Source organism: Ranitomeya imitator, chromosome 2, assembly GCF_032444005.1.
Source record: "Ranitomeya imitator isolate aRanImi1 chromosome 2, aRanImi1.pri, whole genome shotgun sequence".
NCBI classification, from domain to species: domain Eukaryota; kingdom Metazoa; phylum Chordata; class Amphibia; order Anura; family Dendrobatidae; genus Ranitomeya; species Ranitomeya imitator.
In genome coordinates this window covers 810982579-811005570 of record NC_091283.1, presented here as the reverse complement: position 1 = coordinate 811005570, position 22992 = coordinate 810982579, and the positions used below count along the sequence as shown (strand labels likewise).

Sequence of the window (22992 nt, the reverse complement as noted above, 5' to 3'; positions counted from 1 at the left end):
GTACAGTGACGACTTGTTGTGGTGACCGTCACCATTGTTTCCCTGTGTACTATTGTTGTCCAAGGATTATTACGCTTTTATGGTCGTAATTTTTTGCATTTTGCTAATAAAGATTATTTACATATGTGATTTACCTAGTATTGGTCGTTTTTCTTGTGGTTTCCACACCTCCTTTAGCATCAGGTTCTTAACGACTGGGTTATAATTGTATCCATTATCCAGCAACAGAGATATATACATTGGAGATTTATGTGATGTTGCTATTTAATACCTTTACCATTTGTCTGCTACTCAGCAGAGGAGCCCACCCCTGTACCTAGCTGTGCCACCTGTTTAGTCATGTTACCAATTTTGAACTGCATTTAGCCTACTTTATTATTTGGGCCTACTAACTGTGTCTGCCACTCATTACAGTTTTCCTCTACTGAACAAAGCAATGCCGCCTGTTTAGTCCTGTTACCAATTTTGAACTGCATTTAGCCTACTTTATTATTTGGGCCTATATCTGTGTTTCCTCCTCATCCTGCCCATTGCCCAGCCACTGCTAGATGAGTCTGCTGGTACATTGACCCAGACCACTACATTCTCCTTGCACTCTACACAGCCAGAATCTGACCTTGCTGAAAGTCAAGTTCCCCTTCCCGCATACTATACCACCTTACACGGGGACAAAGAGGAAGGTGCAGATGAAAGTGCAGGTTCCTTCATCAGGTGGGGGAGCATACTTGTTGGCGACTTCACTGACACAGGGCCCCCTCATAGTACGCAAAAGTGTCTCTGCCAGTGGGAGGCGCCACCTGCCGTCAAACACACCGCCGTACTATGAGGGGCCCTGTGCCAGTGCCAACGAGTAGGCCCCCCTGCTTGCTCAGGATCACAGCACTTGCAAAGTTGAAATACTTACCTCTCCTTGCTCCACCGCCGTGATTTATTCCGCGTTTCCTGGGCCCACGAAAATCTTGAACCAGCCCTACCCCCCACAACTTTAGCCAAATGACCCCCAGTTTTCAATGCCTAACTATTATTATAAAGTAAATTAAGATTGACAAGCTTAAGTAATAAGAATTGATGTTTTTGGCATTAAAATGGGCACTGTAGGTGTTTTCCTGTCCTCCACTCACTGCCAACTTTGATTCCCCAGTGACTTGCATTGGGTTTCGTGTTTCAGTCGGTCCCCGACTTTTCGCAATAATCAGCCGATTTCACCTGACCCGACTTTTGACAAAGTCGGGTTTCACGAAACCCGACTCGATCTGAAAAAAGTAAAAGTCGCTCAACTCTACTTAAGACCAAAAAGAGGTTTTTGTAGTTTGCAAACAAGATTGTCTGCATCCTCTTTAATACAACCCTCAGATTGAGTTAAGTACAAGTCCTCATCAATGTCACCATTTAAAAAGGTAATTTTGATGTTTAAAAGTCTTACAAACATCTTATGTACAGCAGCTTTAGCCATTAGAGTCCTGAATGTGGTCTGCTTAGAAACTGGAGAAGATGTCGCATAATAATAATCTTCACCATATTTCTGAGAATATCCTTTTACGACTAATCTCACTTTAAATCTATGAACCCTGCCTTCAGAGTCATGCTTGGCCTTAAAAACCAAGTCACTTTTGATTGCTTTCTTGCAATATGGTAGTCTAGTGAGTTTCCTAGATTTAAGTTGATGAAGGGACTTCATTTCCTCATTAATCCACTTCAGTTTTTCATGGACAGGTAGTTGTTGAATGTCACCCCATGACTGTGGTTCTGACTCAGGTAATATTTTGACAAAATTGGATAGACGCTTAGCTGGTATGCCCTTGTATGATCTCCTGACTTCAAATTCACCTGATTATTATGTTGCTTCTTCGGTGGTTGAAGAACCCAACCAAACTTCTACATCTTTTTCCTTGTTATTTTGAAATTGTGACTGAGATTGTTGTTGAATTTATACAAGAATAAGCATTATTCCAACAGACATGAACTAGGTTCATATCAGGGTAGAACAGCTATTGTGCAGATAGCCCAAGAGGAGTGGTGGAACTCCCCAGTCTTGTAGACACAAGAGAACAATTATGGAAACAGGAACACATGGGCTACTTGCACAGTGAACAAGTCTGTATGATCATGTTCACACACCACCAAGAAACCTGAAGACACAAAAGAGAATAGTAAAACCAAAAACACTCAGTTTGAAAAAATGTTGCAGTAATCCATAATTGTTCTCTTGTGTCTACAAGACTGGGGAGTTCCACCACTCCTCTTGGGCTATCTGCACAATAGCTGTTCTACCCTGTATGCACACATGGATTTTTCCTCTCTGAACCCTGTTCACACAGGTTATATACAGATGATCAGGTTTTTAAATACATCAGATAGGGATTGCATACATTAGTTAGGACTGCTCTGATAAGGGTATACCGTGAAGATTGGTAGAGCAGCTTAGTATACATTTTTTGCAAAAAACGTATCAACCAAATACCCTGTTTTTTACATCTTTTACTAGCACTTGCGGATTACTGCAACATTTTTTCAAACTGAGTGTTTTTGGTTTTACTATTCTCTTTTGTGTCTTCAGTTTACATTCAAGTTTAGATTGAGATTCAAAATTTAGAAGTAGTCATGCACATGTGTTGTATAATTCGAGGTCGGTTGTTAATAGTTTTTTATCCAATGTCGCAGCCAAGAGACCCTGGACAGGTACATTTTACGTAATATGTGGCATTGTTATTTACACTGGATTCTTTCCATGAGCACAAACTCCATGGGAGATAAGAGGTCACAGGTTAATGCTGAAATCTTGCTAATAAGCCAAAATTCTCCCACATAAGTTTATTGCCCCCACATGTCTCCACACAGGGGCAGAGATGGATTTGGGAAGAAACTGCTATAGGCTTGGGCAGAGAGTGATAGATGCTCCTCCTTCATCTCTCATTATAAGAGAGAGAATATTTCGGAGACCCAGTGAAGGTGACGTGTGATCCAACATGTGGCTTCTTTTGCTATCCGTCTGCCTGGCAATCTTCCGCTCAACCTGGGCGTCATCACCAGAACCGTAAGATTTATATTATGATTATTTGTAACACAAGTTACTATTTTTTCACATTGTGTGCAAAATATCACATTTATGTTTTATCTGAAATTACTAGATTGAGGGCAGAAAAGTTATTCATAGATGATATGTTGTAAGTCACTCTCGAATGCTGCTCCTTCAAGAGTTTCAGTTGATACATAGTCATGGAAAAGTGTGCGAAACAGCTCTACACCAGAGGAATAAAATGTTGTCCTTAGTGCCCCATATCAATGGATAGTCTGTAAATGTATCGCTGTTTAATATGTTTAAAAATAAATGACACAGTTGAGCGGTTATCAAAAAAATCAGCATCATCAGTACTATTGTCAAAACAGTGCTGTCTACAAATGTCTTGGCAGATAAAGTGTCATGTTTAAAGCTTTTTAAACTTGAATATGTTCCTTTGTAGGGTAAATGTTGCATTTTTTTGTGCAGAAAAACTGTTTCATTTAACTTTTCAAGCAGAGTTGATGTGATTACATGAAAACTGCTACCTACTGTGTGTCTAAAGACGCTGTTTAACTGAAATTTTGGTGGTATTTTTCTCTATAGGCTTCTATAGGGAGCCTAAAAACTGGGAAAAAACACAGGTGAAAAAAATAAGTATTTAAAAAATTGTTTTACACTGCAGAATAAAATGCTACTCTGTACTACACTGTACACTCTGTACTAACAAAATGGATTCAAAAATTTCCTGCTTCGAATCTGCACATAAAATGCATTAAAAGAAGGGGAAAATACAGCAAAAAAATGTGAAACATATTGATCAAAGAAGATTTTTGTTACTTTTTATGGAGCGGATATCTGTAGATCTGCCAGTTCTCAAATTCTGAGCTCTGTATAACCAGCCCACACCACTGATTGACAGTTTTCTGTGTACACTGTGCATAGACAGAAAGCTGCCATTCAGTGGTTGGGGCGGGTTATACTGAGCTCCTGAATATGGAGGACTACAAGGCAGCAGGATTAATAGTCTTCTAGTGATAATCTCCTGCTGATATTAGTCATTTTATTGAAACTACAGAAAACAGCCCAGAAAGTGACATTGCTGGCATCAGAGTCTCTGTCTCTACAAATTTCAAAAAACTGACCGTCACACCCAAACATAAACTAGTTCTGAACAGGTGCTTACCTAGAGTCATATGAAATATGAAAAGTGAATTGCATTACTGCACTGGAAATATGAAAAATTGAGAATGCTTAGCGCATAAATTGGCCAATTCATGTGTACCTGGAAGCCACGTTAAGGCGATTCTCTTTTCTAGGACATAACCTAATGCCAATCCTCTTAGACTAAAGTCTTCATCTGTATGGGAGCCTAATGTGAATCCTCTCTTAGGTCGGGGTCACACTAGCGATGAATACGGATGAGTGCTATGCGATAAAACATTGCATAGCACTTGGATCGCTATTAATCTATGGGGCAGCTCCCATCACCATTTTTATTCTCTGCTGTTTTCAATGTGTGAGTGAAATCTCAGCATTCTGCGATTGTCACCGACACTCGGCTGAGTCTCGGCTCACTCGCACCCATATAGGCCTATGGGTGCGAGTGAGACAACGCACATCACTCGGATATCATCCGAGTGCGGTGCATTATACGCTGACCCCGGCAATGGAGGAGATGGAGAAATTAATTTCTCCGCCTCCTCTGCAGCCGCACTTCGATCCTCTCTGTGGAAGAGGCTCAGAGCACAGACGCAAGACACTCGGCTCCCGCTCGCAGCAGCCCAGGAGCCAAGGGTCATTAGCATATCGCGTCCGATGCCATACGCTAGTCTGACCCTGGCCTTCGACTGAAATCTATAACTCTGTGGAGGGGTAGGGTCCTGCTGTGATTAAAAACGCCTGAGGCTAAAGGGCGGAGTGCTCAGTCAGAAGGCTAATGAATACAAATTAAAAAAAACTGACCATCACTTCCAAAGATAAACTAGGTCTGAACCGGTGCTTATATAGAGTCCCCAACTCATATATAATCAAACAAATAAAGCAGCACTCTGTAGCGCCATAGCATGCAAATATGAAATATGAAAATGTAATTGCATTACTGCACTCAAAATATGAAAAATATGGCGCTACAGTGTGCAGCTTTATTTGTTTGATTGGTCTCTGTCTCTATACGTCATGCTGCTATTAATTAGGTGGCAAAAACCTGGTGACAGGTTCCCTTTAATTCTTTATTTCCATTATTTTATTTTTTTTTACCACAAATATTTTACAAATTTTAATGAGAATATGTGTTTAAAATAAAATCAATGAACATGAGAAGACAAGGGGAGGAATTAGTTGGATATTTGGTGGCATTTTCTATATTTTGTATTTATTTATAGTTAATAATGCTACACTTTCCAGCTATTAACTTTAGCAATAAATACACCTGTCTCATCATTCTACTTGTTTTCTGATATATTGACAATTTATTTTCTTCCCTTACAGCCATTATGTGATTGCAACTAAGAATAGCTTTATGGCGGGGACTGAGCAGAAACTCTGTGTGACCTTCCTCGATTATAAGGGAGCAGTAGACATCAATCTAGAACTGGAGACAAATAACGAAAATGTTGTTCTACTGAAGCATAGAATAGATGACTATCAGCATTCTGAGTGCTTCGCCTTCCAGGTCAGTATACATTTCTAAAACTAGCCAAAGTTGACAGAATGTACAGTACATACTATGTAAAAGTTTTCCAAACATACAGTAGCTAAAAAAAAATACAGGTCATTCAAAAATTTCCCATTGACATGTCAGGAAAGAAAATTTGTGATGTCTGAACCTGAGGATCATATTGATTGACTGACATGTAGTGTATGTTGTACTGTCCAATACCTCGGCTGCTTTAACATTGTATTATATGCATCCAAAGTTTAAGCATCCTATCCATTATCATTAATATAAAGCTGCCACCAGGACAGATGAAGCTCTCTTAGCCCCTAAAGCAAAAGGTACAAAATGTGTCACCCCCTCTCTCCAACTATTCTGCATTTCGGTGAGACACCACACACTTATGTCCATGCTTTTGACCACAATCACTGCTTTCCTGGGAAAGTCCCGAAAGCTGGACAGCAAATACATTGGGGATTAGTACAACCATGCACAAAAACTGAGACACATATTAGTATCATGCTTGTTGTTTTATCTACATTTTTATGTATAGTTTTACTTTGTATTTTTCAGCAAAATGTTGCTGCCTTGCTTTTACCACTACATACAAATGTATACCCATGTTGTAGCACTTAAAACAAGCTGTATTGACCCCTTCAAGGTCCGTGATGTACCGTTACATCAAAAAAGCTGGTTTGGCTATTTGGAGCAGGCTCAAGTGCTGAGCCTGCTCCATGGAAGACAGATGCCGGCTGTATTATACATCTGCCTTGGACTGCAGTATTCAGAGCTAGTTCTGATTGCTACTGTTCACCCCTGAACTAAAGCTATCAATCATTAACAGCATTTAAGACACACGGTCCTGGCCATAAGTCTGGCCACTGCCTGCACTGAGAAAGCTGATCAGTGGCGGTACCAGGTGTCAGACCCCCACCAGTCAATATAAAAGTAATGGACCAACCCGTTGGCTTCCATGTTGGTCTTCCTATGAAGTCCAGCTGGGCTTTATTAGAGTCCATGATTTGATGTATGGTTGACTCATCTTCTTAAAGAGAACCTGTCAGCAGGATTTTGCTCAGTAAACTACAGACACTGTCAGGTTAGCGCCATTATACTGATTAAAAGGACTCCCCAATGCAAGCAGGAAGCTGGGAGACCGGGGAGTAGTGAGCTCCTGAAGAATGAACACCTGAGGTATAATGGCACTGTAGGCATGTGCCTGCCCCTGCCTACACTTTGTGACCGCCCTTACTAACATATCTCATGAAAAAGAAGCTTTGCGTCATCCATCTTAAAGGGAATGATTTACACCACAATATAAAGAATTCAAATATTGTCACCTTAGAGTTCTTTGCCAATGCTTAAAGGAGCTGTATGGTCCTAAACTAGAAGTCTGCTGTCACTCTATGTTACTGCAAACTTGTGAATCCTCACGTCATGTGTACTGCGAGCTATAAGGATTCTCGAGTGCTGGCGCCGGGAATGAGTTGTTATATGACCACATGTATGCGATATGCACACTCCCAGCCACATTCTGACTAGACTGTTTCCGGTCTCGCTTTATGCACTTGCAATAAATGAGGTCGTATCCATTTAATCAGAATGTGGCCAGGAGTGTACATATCCATACGTGCGGTCACCCGGCCCTAGCACAGTAGAATCCTCACAGCTCGCAGTGTGCACAATGTGAAGATTCACAAGTCTACAGTCACTGCAGACTTGTAGTTTTGTACCGGACAACCTCTTTAAATGGGTCACGATACCTTTTCATAATACCCTTGCAAATTGAAGTACTTTACATAAAAAGATCGCAGGGGCTAAAAAATCAGTCATGGACATGTGATGGACACAGCGGTGTAAAACGTTGCGCAATGTTGAGTCCATCTCATGACATGGGCAGTGAACAATGATGGTTCCTATTGAACAATTGCTAGCAGAAAGAATAAAGCTGTAAGGAACCCACATGGAATTACATTGGAAAATAAAATACATTTTTTTATGATACAGACAGAACAAAGAGACTAAAATGGAATATACCTTAAAGTTGTGGGTGGTCGGGTTTCACAAGGCAAATATAATAAAAAAAATATGCTTTTATTTTTTTTTATCAGGTCCCAAAATTAGCAAGAGGTCATAATTTCCATGACCTACATGTATCTGCGCATGGAGAAAACCTCAATGTGAATGAGAGCAAAAAGATAATGATTCATGACAGAGGTATTCCATGCATCATTCACAGTGATAAGACAACCTACAAGCCAGGTGATACAGGTAAGTGATTCATGGAAAGGAAAAGCAAATATATTATTTTACTCATTTATATAGCACCTTTAATTCCACAGAAATTTCCATACAGGAAAGATATATATCTTTGAACCATGTTAGCCAGTAGATAGAAAAATATTTAGAATTGAGAGTCCTCAGTGGTTGATACCTTTTAATGGCTAGCTGAAAAGATGGTAACAAATTGCAAGCTTTCGAGACTACTCCGGTCTCTTCATCAGGCATAGACTAATACAAATTATTTTCATAAAGAGTGATGTTATCAAAACTAGAGCAAGCATCCTGGTAAGTGACACATCACTCTGTTCTCAGAATAGATGGCAAAACCTTGATGGTAACAGATTTCCTTTAACTTCATCGTGTAAAATAACTGACACCTTATTCTTCCACAACATCCCAAACTTCATCCTACAAATATAATAAACGTGATGTATTAGCAGACGTTTCGGCCAAAGTTTGCAACCCAGTGTCAAGGAAGCTCATCATCATCTTACGAGTCACTAATCAAAAAGCAGTGGGTCAAACTAAGGTCTTGTGGGCCTTTCCAGAGGAAACTATTGTATAGGCCCTGCCGATGTTTAAGAATTTTAACATGACCATTTTTAATTGTGTCATAAACATTTCTATTTCATTGTACACACAGAACTTAGAAATAAAAAGAAATAAAAACTGATGAGTTCAGTGTTGGACTGGGATATCAACGGCCCACCAGTAGCCAACTCCAGAGCCCAACATTTCAGATAAATGCAAATGTGACATTATCGTCAATCACAACTTGAGCTGGGTAGATTATTAAATTAATATGATGCTGCCATTGTCTGTACATAGAGATTCAAGTACATAGTGCCAAGTACTGCTCATATAAGAAAGTGGTGGCCCACCAGAGGATTCTCCTGTTCTCATGTGGGCCAGTCCAAGCCTGGATGAACTTCACATAGAATTTCTTCTTGTGGGCTTTTTAAGATTTGTTTCATCTGGGGTCTATTATTGTGTCAGAGCCTAGACCTCAGTGGATGATGCTTTGGCACGCGAGTGAACCAGAGGACCCATCACCAAATCAAAAGTGGCCATTTTTTTTTTATTCCCGCTGCTCCTTTGAGTATGCCATTTTTTGATCAATTAAAATCCATCATACCGTTCCAGAGATATGGGACATTATATTTGCTGCTACTTTCAATAGTTTTTTTTTTACTAAGGTGAGATAGCTCACAGGATTCTCAGGGGCATGTCTTTACCTTGCTCTGTATATTTACCCTATTGAAGGGACTCTGTCACCTGAATTTGGCGGGCTCTCTGTCCAGTCCGATGGGCGGTGTTTTCTCTCCTTTCATGCACCCCTTCCTTTCCCGCTGGCCGCAATATTATCTTAAATATGAGTCTGTTTCCTCCGTAGTTCACGCGTGTGCAAAGCAATCTTGCCTTGCGCACGCGCAGTATGCTTTGCCCAACTGCGGGCAAAGCTGAAAAGCATTAGTGCGCATGCTAAATACTTCACAGCTAAATACTTCCGGGACATAGCGCATGCGCACTAATGCTTTTCGGCTTTGCCCGCAGTTGGGCAAAGCATACTGCGCGTGTGCTTCTAGGCTTCGTCAGGAGGTGAGAAATACTCGTATCTCTAGAACCGTATGGTGAATTTAAATAACAAAACACAAGAAATTGAATACTCAGCGGGAATAAAATAAGAGGAAAAACTGGTCACTTTTGACCTGTGGACAGATTCTCTTTACAGTTCGGGATGCTTGATTTAGTGGAAACGGTTGAGAGCCTAATGTCTATTGAAGAGCACAAAACTTTTGGAGCACAAAATAAATGTAAATATATTGGCTGAATCAATATGACAAAACTTGTAATGTCTTATATGCACTTTTTACAGTGAAATTTCATGTGATAACCCTGGACGATGATTTAAAAGCTGTAAATAAAAAGGTGAGAATGTTTTGCTTTATTTAATAATTACTGTTCATTGTCAATTTGCTTCCTAGAAAAATTGCACATTTTAGTGTTCTAAGCACTGCCTCAGTTTTGCAGAAACTGTTGTTTAATCAGATATGCTAATTAGGGTATTTGGTGCACCCTTGGTGAGGCCAAGAGGCTCGGTGCTCCATTACGCCCCCTGGTTCTGCATGCACCGCCTCTTTCACTGGTGACTGACAGCATTGGCTTGCCTAAAGCAAGCACTATCTACAGAGAAAGATCAGGAAAGCCAGTATAAGCTATGCAACGAGATTTGTAGGGGATATAGTTAACATGAAAATTGCACCTTCATTGTCCTAATCATTGCTTCTTTTTGAGTAATCAAAAGCTTAATTAAATATGCTAATTAGGATGCTCAGTGCACCCTTAGTATGGCCACAAGGCTCATATCACTGTTGCATCCACTTGTTTTGCATGTCCCCGCCTCCCATACTAGTTATTGACAGCAATATCTTGCCTTACCATTCTCTCCAGACAGTTCTCATTCCAGATAAGTCATTCCTGTCAATCATTGGTTAAGGAGGCGGGGACATGCAAAACCATTGGCTGGAATGATGCAATTAGCCTCATGGCTACACCAAGAAGACCTGCTGTCCCAGACCATAGCTGAAACAGGCATGACTTTTGGATATGGGATGGACTCCACTCCTTCTTAAAACCACCATAACTACTGTAAACCTAGGTACTAAAATAAATACACAAAACACATTATTTTTGTTGTCAAAATGGCCACAGCTTTTATTCAAATCACAGGATTAAATAATCACAGTAGGAGTCAGGTGGAGTGCTAGTACATTGGGATTCACAAGTACTGCAATATCCCCAGCTGTCTGACATACAGCACCAGGACAGACAGCCATAAAGGGGCGGCACGCACTGGCTTGCCCTTCAAGCGGAGCCAGTAAACTTTCAGGGCACCAATGACCCTATTATCTTCACTTCTGTGCTTAACCACTGTGCCCGCCCCTGATTGATGTTACCATTACAACGTCCTTGAGGCTGGCCACCAAGGCCGAGCCTGCTCACCACCAAAGCCGTGACGGGTTATAAATTCCAAGTCTCATTTGACACCTTTTTTTATTTTTTATAATTAAATCATTTTTGTAAACTTAAAAACTAGGAGTCCCTGCAAAAGCATTAATGGGACTAAACTTGGCAAACCCGCGACTCACAAAGAGTCATCCTACAGCGCTCAGGAGAGGAAAAAACCTCTGTGGAGGAAACCTCCAGGGAACCATGGCTGAAGGATTGCCCTTCCCTTGGGCTTAGAAGGTTACCGCAAATAATAACTCTTTATAGCCAATATACAATTGAACCTGGTACAAGATATACAATGACAAATTCAAAAATACAATAAAGCATTTATCATTATACAAGCAATAATTAAAAAGTTTAAGGACAGAGATTATAAACAGGGCGGGAGGGCGGGTAATGTTTCCTCCTGTCCATCCTATGAGAGAAAGAGGGAGAGCCAGAGTTGCCTCCCCTATATAAGCCCCACCCTCCTCACAGTAATACACCAGGCACAAACATCTAAACTTCCTCTTAAAGTAACAACTCTCTTGTTTAAAATCTACACTGCAATGCAAACAAAGGCTGCAGGAGTTCTCAGTCCACCCATCCCCAAGTCATGTCCACCTCCATCTAGTCTCCGGTGGCTTCTTGACTTTGGGATATGGGATGGACCCCACTCCTTCTTAAAACCACCATAACTACTGTAAACCTAGGTACTAAAATAAATACACAAAACACATTATTTTGATTGTCAAAATGGCCACAGCTTTTATTCAAATCACAGGATTAAATAATCACAGTAGGAGTCAGGTGGAGTGCTAGTACATTGGGATTCACAAGTACTACGATATCCCCAGCTGTCTGACATACAGCACCAGGACAGACAGCCATAAAGGGGCGGCACACACTGGCTTGCCATTCAAGCAGAGCCAGTAATCTTTCAGGGCACCAATGACCCTATTATCTTCACTTCTGTGCTTAACCACTGTGCCCGCCCCTGATTGATGTTACCATTACAACGTCCTTGAGGCTGGCCACCAAAGCCGAGCCTGCTCACCACCGTAAGGTTTTACATCCTCTATTAGTTAAAATGAGTCCACCTTAACTTGTCTGCAACTTCCACCTGACTCCTAAACCACCACCAGTGAGGCCATTTGACACCTTGAATGGACTCGACCCCCATCACCCATGGCTAATAAAGTCATCAACCAGTTCTGCATGCTATGGAAAAACTGTGCATATAAGGAACAAAATTCCAGGACTACAACAGATTAATTTTAACAATGCAACACTACCAAATTATGATCGATAATATGGTAACTACAGCTAAACATCCTGCAATGTGGATCCTATAATGGGGAATGCAGAAACTAAACCACAATAAAGGGGTAGCCACAGTTTGACTACCTGTATAATGACATCTGTGATGCCTCAAAAACTATTATACCGCAAGTATTGTAGCCAGCTCTAATAACTCACTAATTCACAGATTTCAGTTCAAGAAACCACCATTACATACAGTAGCTGGGCTGTGCAGTAACCAATTCTTAAACCCACTTACTATTACTACCCAAAAAGTGATGAGTGTATATAAAGAGAAAGATACTATAAACAAGGAGTAATTAAAAGCCATACAAGATATAATATTGACAATATAACCGATCATTAAATAATTTAAATAATTTCTGCAATATTTGGACATAGTAAATGAAATAAGCCTATTGCAGAAAAGTCTACAAAGACATTATTAATAACCTTGCCACGCCATTGTTAATTGCTTTACAGGCACTTGATAACATATACCATTAACCCTCTCCAACTGGGACAAAAGCATTGGGAATAGGCACATCGCCCTTCATGTTAATGCACTTGATTTCTTCACCCCTAGCCGCTCCCACTGGCTAAAGGGCATCGGGATGCACTTTATTACTTTTCCCTTAGTCACTCCCACTGACTCCAGGGCACCCATATTAGGTACATTGCTCTTCAGTTTAATGCCCCAGATTACTGCATTGTCCAGCCAACAACCTTGAAAGAAATAGGAGTTGGTCAATATACACAGTCAAAATCTGTGCCTCAGCATTCTCAAGTCACAGGTACTATTCAGGACCTCGTCCAACACCCCAGGCATATGACCTGTCCAGGTGCAATTCAGGACGTCAGTCCAATACCCCAGGCATATACCCTGTCCAGGTGCTATTCAGGATGTAGTCCAACACCCCATGCATATGACCTGTCCAGGTACTATTCAGGACCTCGTCCAACACCCCAGGCATATGACCTGTCCAGGTACTATTCAGGACCTCATCCAACACCTCAGGCATATAACCTGTCCAGGTACTATTCAGGACCTCATCCAACACCTCAGGCATATGACCTGTCCAGGTACTATTCAGGACCTCATCCAACACCCCAGGCATATAACCTGTCCAGGTACTATTCAGGACCTCATTAAACACCTCAGGCATATAACCTGTCCAGGTGCTATTCAGGATCTCATCCAACACCCCAGGCATATAAGGATCTCATCCAACACCCCAGGCATATAACCTGTCCAGGTACTATTCAGGACCTCGTCCAACACCCCAGGCATATAACCTGTCCAGGTGCTATTCAGGACCTCATCCAACACCTCAGGCATATAACCTGTCCAGGTACTATTCAGGACCTCGTCCAACACCCAATTTGTATGCATGTAGAATATGATTGCCATGACCACAGGGACTTTACCCTAACAGGGTCTTGTAAGATATAAATGCTTCTGCAGACCAGGGGGCCATACCGTGATGGTCACTCCTCCACACCATGGGGCCATACCAAAGATGGTTACCCCTCCATACCAGGGGGTCATACTATGATGTACACCCCTCCAAACAGGGGCCATACCCGAGATGTTTACTCCTCCACACAAGGGGTCATACTATGATGAATACTCCCCTAAACAGAGGGTCCATACCTGAGATGGTTACCCCTACTGACTAAATTATAATTAGCTTCAAGGACCCACTAAAAAAGAAACAAATAAGTACTTTTTTTTTTTTTTAAATAATACACACCTTTATTAAAACAAACATGCAATAACCCAACAAAGCATAAATAACCTTAGCTCGCTGGGAGGAGTCCTTGAAGCTCATAAGATCTGGTGATTACCAAACATAAAGTGAACATAAAATATACCAATTACTCCCAGCCGTTACCCCACTAGCTCTGGAGCACAATAACCACAGGGTTCCAATGTTCACTTGAACTTCCTGAGGATCCGACAAACCCTTGCCGAAACTCCCCTCCACATTTCACCAGATCCAGAACCATATTTAATACCAAAAGTAAACATACTGATCCGCTGAGCAGATATTAAGCTGCATGCCGAATCAAAGAGTGTAATGCTTTTTTATAAAAAGTTATAATTTTATTAACACAAACAATACACTTAATAAAACAAAACAATGCCTCAAAACTGTACAAATTATAATCTGGAGATAGGCGTAAATAGAATTCTAAGAAAGCACCAGGTAACATACATATTATTAGCCTTGTTGTATTTGGCAGCAGAGCATGCTAAGAAAATTCTTAATAAATTTTGGCACCTGTTTTTTGTTATACAATATTATTAATCTAAAAAATACTTGTGCACATCAAAGTATTGACTTGATACAGAATATAGATAATTTCATTATTATTATAAATATGATAAAACCCAAAAGGGTACTTGAAAAATTGCTGCGCAGAAGTGCTAAATTACATTAACAGAAAAAGCCCTATTCACAGTATAATTATACCAGAATTGACAATGCTAATGGGCACAAAAGATATTAAATCCACATTTGATATTTGCGTATAATTTTGAATTATAATACTGCAAGGTAATAATTAGATGCACCGTTGGACGATCGATTCCTTTAAACCTCAGCTACAATTAGTGCCGCAGAGGTTGGACTGGTGATTGCTCTAGTCAGAACAGCCTGTTGTAAATAAACCCTTAATATAGTATGGGTAAATAGCTATAGAATATCGGAAGCCGAATTTGGCCCCACAACATATAATAAATAAATATACTTATCCCATATCAAGTACCGGAATAAATAGCTATATTAAACCAATCGATGCAGAAACACTACATGCACTTAATTTCAACAAAGCATCAGGTAAAAACACTCTGTGCCAAAGATCTATACAGTGCTAAGGACATGTCATCAGGCAATAATCAAAACTACCATGCAGCAGATGGCTAACTATATATAACGCCCAATAGCTGGTCTAAAACAGACCTAAGTGCCGTGCAAACAATTACCTGCATGCATCAAAACATGCCTAAATAATGGGTAACTGAAAACCCATATTTATACGTGTTACCTAATTATAAGGTGCTCCTCACTTCCAGCCGCACATGGCACGCCACTATTCCATCAAACCCCTGGATGGAATAGTGGCGTGCCATGTGCGGCTGGAAGTGAGGAGCACCTTATAATTAGGTAACACGTATAAATATGGGTTTTCAGTTACCCATTATTTAGGCATGTTTTGATGCATGCAGGTAATTGTTTGCACGGCACTTAGGTCTGTTTTAGACCAGCTATTGGGCGTTATATATAGTTAGCCATCTGCTGCATGGTAGTTTTGATTATTGCCTGATGACATGTCCTTAGCACTGTATAGATCTTTGGCACAAAGTGTTTTTACCTGATGCTTTGTTGAAATTAAGTGCATGTAGTGTTTCTGCATCGATTGGTTTAATATAGCTATTTATTCCGGTACTTGATATGGGATAAGTATATTTATTTATTATATGTTGTGGGGCCAAATTCGGCTTCCGATATTCTATAGCTATTTACCCATACTATATTAAGGGTTTATTTACAACAGGCTGTTCTGACTAGAGCAATCACCAGTCCAACCTCTGCGGCACTAATTGTAGCTGAGGTTTAACCCCTTAGTGACCGAGCCAAATTTTTGAAATCTGACCAGTGTCACTTTATGTGGTAATAACTCTGCAACGCTTCAACAAATCCCAGTGATTTTGAGATTGTTTTTTCGTGACACATTATACTTTATGATAATGGTAAATTTTGTTCAACATTTTTTGTGTTTATTTATAAAAAATATCAAACATTTGAGAAAAATGTTAAAAAATTAGCAATTTTCTAAATTTGAATGATTATCCCTTTAATCCAGATAGTCATACAACAGCAAACCATTAATAAATAACATTTCCCACATGTCTGCTTTACATCAGCACCATTTGTAAAATGTTATTTTATTTTGGTAGCATTTTAGGAGGTTTAAAAATGTAGCAGCAATTTTTCACTTTTTCAAAGAAATTTACAAAATTTATTTTTTTAGGGACTTATCCATGTTTGAAGTGACTTTAGGGGTCCCATATATTGGGAAACCCACAAACGTGATACCATTTTAAAAACAGCACCCCTAAACATATTGAAAACTGCTGTCAGGTAGTTTATTAACCCTTCAGGTGCTTTACAGGAATTAATGCAAAGTGGTATGACAGAAATGAAAATGTGTATTTTTACCACCTAAATGTCGCTAACTTCTAAACAGATTACTACAGCCGTCAGACTCTAAGGCCGCTATTTGGCCATGAATTTCCATGGCAAACATCAGGACAACAAAATCATGATCTGAGGGCACCAATTGTGACAAAGAAGAAGCCCCCACACACTGTTAACCATATATAATGATGTAGTCACTATTGACAGCAGCATCTAAGGGGTTAAACAGATTTAGATGGTGCAAATACTGATCGTGGCTGGTATAGCAAGTTGTCAGCTATAGTGTACAATCGACAGATGCTGGATTGTCATCTGTATGGGGAGGCTATTCTCTTATATCTCAGGTCAGTTAAAAGACGTATTGGCGGTCATTAAGGGGTTAAAGGAATCGATCGTCCAACGGTGCATCTAATTATTACCTTGCAGTATTATAATTCAAAATTATACGCAAATATCAAATGTGGATTTAATATCTTTTGTGCCCATTAGCATTGTCAATTCTGGTATAATTATACTGTGAATAGGGCGTTTTCTGTTAATGTAATTTAGCACTTCTGCGCAGCAATTTTTCAAGTACCCTTTTGGGTTTTATCATATTTATAATAATAATGAAATTATCTATATTCTGTATCAAGTCAATACTTTGATGTGCACAAGTATTTTTTAGATTAATAATATTGTATAACAAAAAACAGGTGCCAAAATTTATTAAGAATTTTCTTAGCATGCTCTGCTGCCAAATACAACAAGGCTAATAATATGTATGTTACCTGGTGCTTTCTTAGAATTCTATTTACGCCTATCTCCAGATTATAATTTGTACGGTTTTGAGGCATTGTTTTGTTTTATTAAGTGTATTGTTTGTGTTAATAAAATTATAACTTTTTATAAAAAAGCATTACACTCTTTGATTCGGCATGCAGCTTAATATCTGCTCAGCGGATCAGTATGTTTAGTGTTGTATTTGAGTGTTACCCATCCTGAGTTTGTGGTAATGGGTCTGGGTTATATGTTTACTTAATACCAAAAGGAAGAATCCATATCCCAATGGATCTTCCAGACCAATTTGTAACCAACTTCAAGGACCCCCCCAACTGACCGGCTCCAGGTAATCCACTCAGTCTGTGCTATCCACCACCTTAGGTAATATAAAATTAAGCACTCGGTGGGTATACACCATTCCTGCAAATATATGAAGGGGACAATATAAGAATTAAAAGAACATACAATAAAACATCAAAGCATAAAGAACATTAACATGCTGGGAGGAGTCCTTGAAGCTCATAAGATCTGGTGATTACCAAACAAAAAGTGAACATAAAATGTACCAACAATTACTCCCAGCCGTTACCCCACAAGCTCGGGAGCACCACAACCACAGGGTTCAAATGTTCACTTGAACTTCCTGAGGATTCAACAAACCCTTGCTGAAAATCCCCTCTATCATTCACCAAATCAAGAACCAAATTAAATTCCAAAAAGAGGAATGCATATCCCAATGGATCCCCCAGACCAATTTATAACCAACTTCAAGGACCCCCCCAACTGCACAAGATGTGGGATAAGTGAAGATGAAAACACCATGTAAGTTTACAACCAAGGTATTTTACAGATACTGGAAAATGTCCCATCATAAGGTCAGATACATTTGATGATGGGCAATGCTGTTATATGCTGTAACAATAAAGGAGAAGCCGCCTGCTCCTCTACAGCAGTTACAGACAGGCTCTCTAACCACCAGCTGCACATACATCATAAGAAAATATAATATGTAGGCCTAGTATAAGCTGCCTGCAGCCATAAGTGTACGTGCGGAAAATGGCAAGGTCTGTGTCCCCAGTCAGTCACACACACTACCTACATACAATAGACGAGAGACAGGGCTGAAAACTGGGCCCATGATGTGTTCTCCAGAGCAAGGTGCAGCATCACACTAGGAGTGCCCACTCACTGCCCGCCATGTGCTGAGTTAGTAGTGCCCACTCACTGCCCGCCATGACTGCATTAGTAGTGCCCACTCACTGCCTGTCATATGCTGCGTTATTAGTGCCCCACTCACCATACCGCCATGTGCTGAATTACTCCCCGAATAATTATTGACACCTGATAAAATATATATAGTAAGGCTCCAGGTAATCCACTCAGGCTAGTGCTATCAACCATCTTAGGTAATATAAAAAAGCGCTCAGTGGGTATAACCCGATCCTGCAAACATATGAGGGGGACAATGTACAGAAAAAGGGGGTGGATATATCAGGAAGGACAACATGCAACATAATAGGACTAAAGACTGCCATCTCTCCAGAAATAAAGCATGGATTTGGAAGTCATGCCCAGATTAAATGTGCAGTCTCCCTCCTCCTTCACAGGTCAGGAGGGGGAAGGTCTCAGGGGCTCATTGTTTCAACAAGTTAGGTCAACATGTCAGCATACAATACAATACTGTGGGGGCTGATATCAGGTGGCAGCAAAAGCCATTCAATTCAATTAGCAAATAACTCCTTCTACAAGAGAACACCATGAAAATAAGAAAAATAGAAATATGCACAAAATGATACCCACATAGCATATCACACCATCACAACATATATATAGTGAGTCACCTGGTTATGCTGGATCTGTACACCCAGCATCATCAGACTGTACTGTAGCGGAGATGAGGTCACATACGGTCACCAGACTCCAAAAATGGGAAGGGAGGGAATCAGCACATAGCAGCATGCAATACACAGACATGAAGCCTCTTACCATCATAAATATACGGTATATATATATACCATCCCGTTACTGCTCCCTCTCACCAGTGACTAGTCCCTGTAACTGCCCAGCTCCACGCTACCAATAGCAGACAATGTATGTGTCAATGCTCTGACCCATCATACATATACCCAAAACTCATGAAGACTCTGTATAATACAGCAGAAATGTGATACAACAGCCATGTCTGTAAGGAGGTCACACAGGAGCTGTCTCTGCAGTGTGTGAGGCAACTTGTAACAGACCCATGAAGGAACATGGCGGCTACATGAATCTCTGAGGTAATATTACTCCCAAATAAGATGTAAGAGCTGAGACTACACTAATACATGATGAATGTGGAGTAGTATATCAGCCATGTCTGCAGGGAGGTACACATGAGGGAACATGGCGGCTACATGAATTTCTGAGGTAAAATTGATCCCATATATGATGTAGGAGCTGATACTACACTAATACATGATGTGTGAAGTGAATGTGCTCCTATGAGCTATAATGTGAGGTGATAACCCCAGTATTATACTCCCTGAGACTGAAGACATGTTTTCTCCTGTCCATCGTGTGAGAGAAAGAGGGAGAGCCAGAGTTGCCTCCCCTATATAAGCCCCACCCTCCTCACAGTAATACACCAGGCACAAACATCTAAACTTCCTCTTAAAGCAACATCACTCTTGTTTAAAATCTACACTGCAATACAAACAAAGGCTGCAGGAGTTCTCAGTCCACCCATCCCCAAGTCATGTCCACCTCCGTCTAGTCTCCGGTGGTTTCTGTTGTAATATGTAGCACCAGATGGCTTATACCAGTGCCACAGATCAAGTTACAATATTCTGCCAAAAGCTGTAGCTACAGTACAGTACATTATAATGGGAGAAATGGAGCAGATTATTGTGTCGTTGACCTATGGTGTGCCACTACGTGGAAAGTCTTGAAAGTGTAACTGTTCTTTCAGGAGAACTTGCATCAGAATATTTGTGCTTTCCTTACTCTGATTTGCTGCTATGGAGAACATTTTAAAGAGGTTCTCCACTACTTTTTGGTTGATGAAGTATCCTTAGGATAGGTCATCAATGTCTGATTGGTTGGGGTCCGTCATCTGGTATCCCCATTGATCAATTGTTATCAGTGTCTGCGGTGCCGATCGCTGGCCGGAAGTACTCACTTCTGGAGCTGGCCGCCTTATGGTAATGACTGCCGCAAGGTACTACTCATCCACCTCCCATTGATTTAAATAGAAGGCGGATGTGTAGTACCCTGCTGTTGCCTCTATCAGTAGATGAAGCAGCTTGTCAAGTGGATACTTCCGGCCAGCCACTGCCGCCATCGATAGCAGGTAATCGGCAGGGGTGCTGGGTGTGGGACTTTAGCTTATCAGAAATTGATGACCTATTCTAAGGACAGGTCATCAGTCAAAACGTATTGGACAACCTCTTTAATTATATCAGTCCCCCATGGGAAAAAAAACAATCTATACTCACCTCCTGAATTAGCGCAATTCCGGCGATGCAATTTTGGGTGGGTCAGGTGACATTGTTGTGTCAAGTGACTGCTGCAACCAAACAGCGGTCGTTGATTAACTCCAGCTCATCTATTTGCCATCGCAGTGGATGTCCACTCAGATGAGATTGTAAGGGTTGCAGCTATTTAGAGGCCACTCAAGTGACATAATAATGTCACCTGACCCACCCAGAATAGCAGTGTCTAAATCGCTGGATCAGCACCATTGTGGAAGGTGAGCATACATTGTTTTTCTTTTCTATGGGGCCCAGAAGTGACTACACTGATGTGGTCCAGTAGTGGACAAATCCTTGAACTTTTTCTTTCACCATGTTTGAATCATTTACCCATTATATTTTTCACATAAAGGTTATTTGCACCAAAGTTTTATTGCTGCGATGCAACAATTAAATAAAAGACTAAGCACCATGGTATTTTCTAAAATTTCCTAATGCTTTGTGTCTCTAGCTGCCATGCAGACCTTTGTATCTCCATAGTTACAGACTACAAAACATGTGTAGTCTGCCCCTACAATAATGTGTTACTCCTTCCTGTCACCTGCCCCCGAGGAGGCAAATGAGGGAGACATGTCTGCAGGATTATCAGACCGTATGGGGTTAACTTGTAGTTTTAATAAACATTATATAATAAATGCTATACATGACATGTTACAACATTCATGTTTTTTGCTACTTGTATCTTACATGTAATAATATACTTTTTTCTTTTTTTTTAGTTGCATGAGGTTGACATCAGAGTAAGTATAACGCACATACTCCCAGAAATAGATATGTTATATTGCTGCATAATGAATGCTATTGCACAAGTCTTTGGATTTGTGATAATGAGACCAGTTTTAGCCCTGTAAGCACTGATGTACCCCTTGCCGGATCATTACAGCGCACATCCCGATCACCTTCATTGTTCTTGCGCTCCTCTGGTGTTGTCACTAGTCCGAACTGTCAATCTTCAGCAGCTCAACGCCCCCTGCAGGCAGGAACCTCGGAGGCTGTTGAGTGGTGCACTGCAGAAGATTAACACATGAAAACAATCATCAGAAAATGACTTACAGTTTAGGAAGAGGGGCACTAAAAACACTAACCGCACCTCTATGGGCGTGATATTGGCTGGTTGGGCTGCACTGCTCAGCACTAAAGAGCAGGGTCGGCTCCAGATGTTTGAGGCCCCCGGGCGAAAAAGTCTCAGTGGGCCCCCCTTTAACACATACCACGATTCATGATCGCATATAAACACAGCCATGTAGTATATAACACAGCCCACGTAGTATATAGCACAGCCACGTAGCATATAACACAGCCATGTAGTATATAGCACAGCCCATATAGTATATAGCACAGCCACATAGTATATAACACAGCCCACGTACTTTATAGAACAGCCATCTAGTATATAGCACAGCCCATGTAGCATATAACAGTCCACGTAGTATATAGAACAGCCATGTAGCAAATAGAGACACTTGCCCCATATAGTGCTGCACAAACGTTATGGCCCCATAGATGCTCCATACAGACACTTGCCCCATATAGTGCTGCACAAACGTTATGGCCCCATAAGATGCTCCATACAGACACTTGCCCCATTTGCTGTTGCTGCGATTAAAAAAAAAATCACATACTCACCTCTCCGTCGCTCAGGCCCCCGACACTTTCAATATTCACCTGACTTTGTTCCAGCCGCCGCTCCATCTTCTTCAACGTCTTCTGCACTGACGCTCAGGCAGAGGGCGCGCACTAACCACGTCATCACGCCCTCTGACCTGAGCATCACTGCTGAAGATGTGGAAGGCGGAGCGGTGGCTGGAACGAGGAGCAGTTGAATATCGCGCAGCGCTGCGCTCCCCTCCCCGTTATACTCACCTGCGCTGTGCAGTCCCTGGTTCCCGGCGCCGGCAGCTTCTTCATGTATTGAGCAGTCACCGTTACCGCTCATTACAGTAATGAATATGCGGCTCCACCTTTATGGGAGGTGGAGCCGCATATTCATTACTGTAATGAGTGGTACCATGTGACCGCTCAGTACAGGAGGAAGCTTGGGAGCCGGGGACCTGCAGGGACCGCACCAGCCAGCAAGAGTAGGTGAGTATAATTAGACAGCCCCCGGCCGCTCCCCCTCCCCTGCCGAGTCAGCTCCGTGATGTGCCGCTAGCTGAGGGCCCCTGGGGGAGCGGTGGTCCTAGGCACTGGCAGCTGCCTGCCCTTAACGCCGGCCTTGAATGGGCCCCCCTGTCTCGCCAGGGCCCCGGCACTTGCCCGGGTACGCCGGGTGCTGACGCCGGCCCT

General features: G+C 41.3%; 1 protein-coding gene across 1 annotated transcript in view; it reads left to right on the top strand.

The window, feature by feature from the left end:
• The first annotated feature begins 2803 nt into the window (after positions 1-2803).
• The window catches only part of LOC138665902 (alpha-2-macroglobulin-like protein 1), a 134014-nt gene continuing 113825 nt past the window's right edge, over positions 2804-22992 (top strand). The window contains exons 1-5 of the mRNA XM_069753855.1: positions 2804-3034; positions 5489-5672; positions 7766-7925; positions 9814-9866; positions 21426-21446. Of these exons, the coding sequence (XP_069609956.1) occupies positions 2967-3034; positions 5489-5672; positions 7766-7925; positions 9814-9866; positions 21426-21446 (486 nt within the window). The 5' untranslated portion in view covers positions 2804-2966. The remainder of the gene's footprint in view (positions 3035-5488; positions 5673-7765; positions 7926-9813; positions 9867-21425; positions 21447-22992) is intronic.